Raw genomic sequence first — 6,950 nt, 5'->3', positions numbered from 1 at the left:
AGAAGAAGAGGGATAAAAAGAAGAAGAAGCGAAAGAGATATTATGATGAATACTATACAAAGCCCACCACAGATTATTAGTTGGATACTCGTCTTGATCCGGATAATCTTGCTTATGGCTCCATCTACAGCCTACAGTTACTTTTAACATCTCTGTTGGTGAGAGTGGTGATCGTCTCACTCGTGCCTCTAAAGTTCCTTCTTTCTTTCCAAGAATGCTAAAAATCAATTCTTTATGGTTTAGCATTTACTGAAAATAGGTTGTTAAAGTCATTGCAACTGAATTAAACCATTGAACTCTGTATTGAAATGGGCTGTTAAAGCATTGGACTTTGTTGTCTGAACGATGGTTTTGGGGTAATTGTGTAGGTGTTGGAACAGTGTAAGTTTTTCTGTGTTTTTCTTCCGGCTGAGACTTTTGTTCTTGGATCCAACCAGTGTAAGTTTTTGTTCTTCTTTCTTTTTGCTTGGAGAGTGTGGTTTTGTGGTTTTTATTAATATGAGTTGAGAATTTTATACCTATGCTTATGGGTACAGAGAACAACTCATCTCAGCATCGATTTGTTTTAATTCGGTTCCAAGTCCTGTAAGCAGTAGAAGTTGTTGCTTTGCAATCTCGGAAATTGTCTTGTTGCTTTGTAGTCTGTATAATATGGGTCTGAGTTAGTTTGTTTGTGTCTGAGTTAGTTTAATTCTCTTTATGCTGTTGCAGGTGGAGTGAAGACATGTGACAGCAGAAGCATGTGAGTCATAAAGCTTATGTTGGTATGTTTCAGTCACTCATAGATTTGTGTTCTGTTTATAAGAAATTAGGATTATATATGTAAAACTTTATTTTTACTTAACCTTATTGCCTATATTTTTTAAACAAAATCATTTTTAAAAAATTGATTGGATGGTTATTTTATATTTTGGTTTTTAACTAATAAAAATATTAATAATAAAATCATTATTTAAAAATAGTTAAAAAGGTATTATATTGGTTCGGTCTTATATTTTATAGGCATGAAAAATTTTTCCTAACTAATACCAAAATTTATCAACATCAATATATACATATTATTTAATAGATAAACACAAACTCTTATGAGTTATTTTATAGTTCACTATAGTAAAGCAAAAAAATTATAAAGATCAATTTATTGTTAGGTAAATTATGATTCACATACTGTACTAGCTTTTGTAAATTTAATCTTAGTTTGAAATTTATATAAACATATATCTATTTTATTTTAAATTAACTAAATTTCAAATTTATTTTACTTAGACATTCTGTGAATAGTAGACACTGTCATAATAAATAATGGTAACAATACTAGAAAACTACAAGGTTCATTATTATTAAATAAAATATTTATAGTAATATGAAAAACGATCAAACGTGAATCAACTACCAGTTCTTTTATTTTGAAAAGCTAGAAAAACTTAGATTTTGGTTTTTGTTTAGAATAGGGTAGTTAGTTTAAAAACTAGTTTCCCTAATTTATAGGAAATCAATTTTTCAAAAATCTTGATTGGCTAAAAAACAGTTTTTGGAAAAACAAAAACCAAAAACTAGTTGAAAAATAGAAACAATCAACCACTAAATGTACTTTCCCTACAAAAATATATGTTAAGTTACATCGATTAAATAGTATCACAAAATTGTAAACTATTAATTTATCAATATATGATACAAATATATAATTGAAGATCAATTATGATAAGTTTTTTTTGTTGAGAAAAATCAATTATGATAAGTTGATAACTGATACTATCATTATTAATTAAACTTCAATTCGATATAGTGATACAAATCTATGTGTGTTTCCATTTATTCTATAAGTTGATAAAGTAATATTTTTAAAATGACATTGCTCGAGTCATTCGACTCATTTCTAGTATTTGTTGGCATTGCTATTAATAAAGAAACCTAGTTCTAGAAGCATGGTTAGGTCAGAAAGTCAACTTCAAACTAGTCTGACCACTCTACTATTGACTATTGAGTATTGATTCCAATCAGGCCACGAAGTTCTCCTTATTCCCAGGGGAATATTTAATTTTCTAAATTATTAATACATAGAGGTATAATAACAATTGCTTTTGTATTTAATAATGTAGGTGGTCACTAATTGCTGGTCATCTACCAGGGCGAACAGACAACGAAATAAAAAATTATTGGAACTCTCATCTCCGCCGTAAACTCCACAACTTCATCATCAGAAAGCCGTCGATCTCTCACGATGCCCCCGCCGTAATCATGAACGTTCCACCGGCGTCACCGCGTCCACCATCAAAACGCAGACCAGGGAGAACCAGCAGATCCGCCATGAAACCCAAAACTCGAAAGACGAAGAGAACGTCTGCACCGCCGGAGCCAGAAGCCGACGTAGCGGTTAAAGAGGTGGCGGGAGAAGAAGCAATAATGATGGAGTTAAATGGAGCAGAGGCTGAGCTAGGACCATGTGACTACTATGGAGCCTATCATGAAGGAGGAGATTGTTGCAATAATAATAATAATCTCATGGGCACTAACGGCGACAATTTAGTTTTGTCGTTCGATGATAACATCATGGATCTTTTGTTGGACGAGGCAGATGCATGCAACGTGCTCACTTCATGTGGTGGTGATGCAGAGTTGAGTCATTTAGGGGACTCTGAAGTAGCCAGAGGGCTCTCGGAGACTTCAATTAACCAAGGGAATCTCGACTGTCTTCAGCCTTGTCCATCGGTGCAGTCGTTAATCAACTACGAGCTTCCAGCTACCGATGCGTCGATGGACGAGTGTATAGATTGGCATGAAGGTAATAGGAATAGCCTTTGCGGTGAGAAAGAGGGTTCTGATTCAATTGTGTCGTGGCTTTTGGACGGTGATGATGATGCCACAGTAGGGAAAACTAACTGCGAAAATTTTGGAGAACCGTTGGATCATGACGAGGAAAATGCATTGGTCGCTTGGCTTGTGTCTTGAAGATACACTAAAAATCTGTTAAGTTTGAGTATTTTGTAGTAGTAAATATGTGTTTGTAATAAAAGGCGGGAGTCCTTGTAAGGTTAAAATAACTTATCATCATCGTTATAGGAAAAAATGGAGCTGATTATATTTTGGGCTTATCGGTGAGATAGCCAATTTTGGAGACAAAATTAAGAATATAGCATATGATTTGACATTATTAGATCTTATAACACTTTATTCTTTTTCTTCCGGTTCTCTCTTTTCTTTAAGTGCCAGTAATAACATTAAAAAAACATCTATCATTTAAATAAAAAGTAAATAAAAATGTTATTAGAGTAGTGTTGGTTATGGCATCCACGTTGATTACGGTGATAATATATAAATATAATAGACCATGCTAAATAGTATAGTGTATGGTAATGAAATTATAAAATGATTTAAATATATTTATATACTATACATATCCAAAATTAATAAAGTTAAACCCAACTTCAACCTAAATCTTTCAAAAACTAAATCTAAAACACTAATCACTAAATCCTAGAAAAAATATAAATCTTAACCTAAATATCAAAATATGCACATAGTACATAATATTAAATATTATCAAAATAGAATAGTAATAAACGAAATAACATAGTACATATTGTTTAAATTTTTAAATATTTATGATTGCAAGAAGTGAGGTAGTGCTTACCCCAACATCAACTCAAACCTACAACAAACTAAACCTAAAACACTAATCACTAAACCCTAAAAAGAAATATAAACTCTAACCCAAATATCAAAATATGCAGATCTAAATAAAATAGTAACAACGAAATAACATAGTACATATTGTTCAAGTAGAATAGTACAATCGGTAACTTATAATATACACGAGTGGTGGTGGTTACGGCGGAAGAAATGGAGACCGGTATCAAAAAGATTGTGGTTGTTTTGAAGGATCTAGTGGCAAAACTATAAAATCGAAAATTACATATCTGGTTAATAACTAAAAGAAATGATGATGAAAGAAAAAGATGTGGCGATTAAAGACACAATAAATACAAAGCAAAGTGTGAAGTTGGTGATAGCGTATTATAACGGTGACGGAGGGTAAGGTGGTGGAGATGGAAAAAGAGTGGCAATAGATGATAATCAAAGAAGAAGAAGAAAAATGTATTTTTTTATTAACCGGTAACTAAGAAGGGTAATATAGTATATATATATTTCATAAATAAAAAGGTGGCCCTAAATATTTTCCCTCTGTCCCTATAATCGAGGCGCCGCTTCAACCATCTCACTTCGACGCCGGTAGAGCCACGGCTTGCCGGCGTCGGGCCCTTCAACTTCCGCGTCCTCCTCTCTTTTTTCGTATCAGCTCAAGTTCAAGATCTCGCCTTTCGTTCGCCGCTTGTAAAACCTGTTCTGGGTCAAAGATGTCTTCAATTTCGTGTTTCTCCGGGGGCTCCCGGTTACCGTTTCCACTCGGCTCCACTGCTCAACGTCGTCACCACCATACCTCTGCTAGTCCGGTTCCGTCAGGAGTCAGATCTATGAGGCTCCATTTCCTCCTTACGACTTTTCCTTGGCTAGAAAATCCCCTCCGACATCCGCCTTCCATACCGCTCCAAGTCCAACTTCAAGCTTCAGCTTCCTATGTCTGTAAATCCGGTGTCCGTGGGGCTCCACATTTAACTCGGATTTTAGATCTGGAAGCTTGTCGGGGGTTGTCTTGTCTGGGCTCACCTTGTGTGTCCTCCATCATCACTGTCGCTGGCCTTCCTACGCCGCTCGCCCCTCTATCATCATCAACTCCGCCGCCGTGTCGTTTAAACATCGCCTCTTCCTTGCTCGGCCATCATTCCTCGCAGTTCATCAGGTTCTTTGACCGAAGAAGGACGAGTCCTTTTGGTCTTGAGATGGACCACTTTCATTTTGCAGTGGGTTTGACAAGCCCAACAAGACTCCAAGGTCCCCATCTCAACCTAGCAGTCTCACAGCCCACTTTGATGTGGGGTGGATTGGTCGCTTTGATTAATCTGCTAAAAATATCTGGTGGATTCATCAGAGTTTTTACGGAGACAGAGTTACATATAAGGTTTTATGTATCTTGTTTGAAGAGTAGTCTATCTTACCATTTACCGGTGGGTTCACCGGGACCATCATTACCATCATTTGCCTCCTTTATAAGGAGTGTTCTCCCTCCAATCTTATGGAGGTGTTCATCCATATCTATAACTGTCTTGCTATCTTGTGGAGCGGTCCGTTCGGGGCCGGAAGATGCAGCGGGATTCGTTTCGATGAGTTTCCGAGGTGCGGATTGGATGTTAACGTCACAATTTAAGGTGACTATTTCTCTGCTGTCCGACCATGTCGGAAAGGCTACACTGACACATTCAAGCACCATCTTGAATTCGCTGTCATCTTCTTCTTTTGAAGACCTATCATTTTTATCTTATGCTACTGTAGTTTATGTTTTCAATCAAAGAGGATGGACAATTTCCTCTATCATTTGTAATTAAGCATGTTGAAGTTAATGAAAAAGTAGTGTTCCAAAAAAAAACTAAAATGGCTAAACCAATGTCCAAATAAGAAGACTTTACATTATCACATCTACACAATATTACACAACACACTTCACGTAAACAGAGGAGCTCTGTTTTCGCAGATCCATATTAAGCTCAGCCAAAACCTTTCTTCAACATATCTCATCTCCCACCCAGTTATCCTTCTCCTTTGGTCCCGTAGGACCTTCCTCTCCATAAAGCGCAATAGGAAACAAATTCTCAATAGAGAACCTCACAATCAAAGGCAAAAGATTAATGATCTTATCGATCTCAGCTGCAGAATCATACACTATAGTTGGTCCCCACTCTCTCATGTACTGCAGCCAGCACGGCTCCGAAACCACTCCTTCCCCTAAATACTCAGCCGCCACGACTCTATACCTCTGACTAGAATCCACCACAAACTCGCTCTTCCCTACATCGTTTCTCACTCCAATCCCAAGCTTGGACGAGCCTTGGAGATACATCCCCGGGTGAGGGAAACTCGCGTGTCCGTGCTTAGAAGAGTACACAACCGGCTTGTTGCTTCCTTTAACAAACTCGAGATCAGAGACATCAACCCACCCGCCGCCGCTGTGCTGCGAGAAGAACATCTGAGTAAGCTCGCCGTTGAAGTTGCTTATCCGGAACGTGAAATGCTCCCAGTCACCAACGTGCTCACCGATGCGGTTCATGGGGACGGTAAGAAGACCGATCTTAAGCGTGGCGGGACCGTTAAAGGGGCAGAAGATCCACATAACAACGTCAGTGAAGATCCAACCGAGCGCTGGCTTCACGTGGACGTAAAGCTCTGAGCTCTCTATGTTCCCTTTCTTTAGATTGTTTGTAGCTTCCTCATCTTCTTGAGGGAGATCAATCCAGTAGCTCCCGTCGTTTTGTCCACCTGATGGCAAGTTCGAACCGGTTGAGTTAATCGGTTCTCCTCCCGGTTTACCAAACCGGTATAACAAAGCACCGTTTTTAAAGAACCATGGTACGGAGGAAGGTAAGTAAGTCTCTTCAGGGTGGAAGTAGACCGTTGGTCCGTAGTGCTGAATAAGCGCATGGACTTGGTCAAGATTAGGCATCGCTTGTAAGGTAGGATCAAGGTTTTTCAGACAGGAAATGTTCATGTCGGCTTTGTTATGATTAGTAGAACGGGGAACCAAGTAGATTTGTCATTAGGATTTCAAACTTTCTTGAGATTAAACTTTATTTTCTTATGCTTTGTTTTGCTTTTGTATAGCTACTAACCTCTTCTTCTAGCTTTTGTTATTTGTAGAGATGGTTTCAAGCTACTCTGAGAAGCCACAAGAAGAGGAAGAGACATCTGAAGATCACATTGAAGATCAGCCATATGTGAAGCCACCGCCCTTTGATATACACATACTCACACCAGATCAGAGAGTGGAGTTACACCGGCTTCAGAGAACGAAAGAGTATTGGGGCAAGCCAATAAGACACCTAGCACAAATGGTCCGGATA

At 37.9% G+C, this 6,950-nt stretch overlaps 2 protein-coding genes across 2 annotated transcripts; one reads left to right on the top strand and one right to left on the bottom strand.

The window, feature by feature from the left end:
• Positions 1 to 651: 651 nt before the first annotated feature.
• LOC106320307 (transcription factor MYB12-like) lies at positions 652 to 3,112 on the top strand. Its single transcript, XM_013758669.1, has 3 exons — positions 652 to 661; positions 712 to 742; positions 2,100 to 3,112. The coding sequence occupies exons 1-3, from the start codon at positions 652 to 654 to the stop codon at positions 2,947 to 2,949; spliced, it is 891 nt and encodes a 296-aa protein (XP_013614123.1). The 3' UTR covers positions 2,950 to 3,112.
• Positions 3,113 to 5,479: 2,367 nt separating this feature from the next.
• Positions 5,480 to 6,616, bottom strand: LOC106320310. The gene has a single exon (XM_013758673.1). The coding sequence runs from the start codon at positions 6,596 to 6,598 to the stop codon at positions 5,618 to 5,620; it is 981 nt and encodes a 326-aa protein (XP_013614127.1). The 5' UTR covers positions 6,599 to 6,616; the 3' UTR covers positions 5,480 to 5,617.
• Positions 6,617 to 6,950: the final 334 nt, after the last annotated feature.

This window comes from Brassica oleracea, unplaced genomic scaffold, assembly GCF_000695525.1.
Source record: "Brassica oleracea var. oleracea cultivar TO1000 unplaced genomic scaffold, BOL UnpScaffold00877, whole genome shotgun sequence".
Taxonomy (NCBI): domain Eukaryota; kingdom Viridiplantae; phylum Streptophyta; class Magnoliopsida; order Brassicales; family Brassicaceae; genus Brassica; species Brassica oleracea.
This window is presented reverse-complemented; position numbering and strand designations above follow the sequence as displayed.

Bases quoted from the DNA above. Each gene is read 5' to 3' on its own strand.
- LOC106320307 (XM_013758669.1), top strand. The intron at 743-2,099 runs GTGAGTCATAAA...TTAATAATGTAG, and splicing joins ACATGTGACAGCAGAAGCAT to GTGGTCACTAATTGCTGGTC.
- LOC106320310 (XM_013758673.1), bottom strand. From the start codon at position 6,598: ATGAACATTTCCTGTCTGAAAAACCTTGATCCTACCTTACAAGCGATG.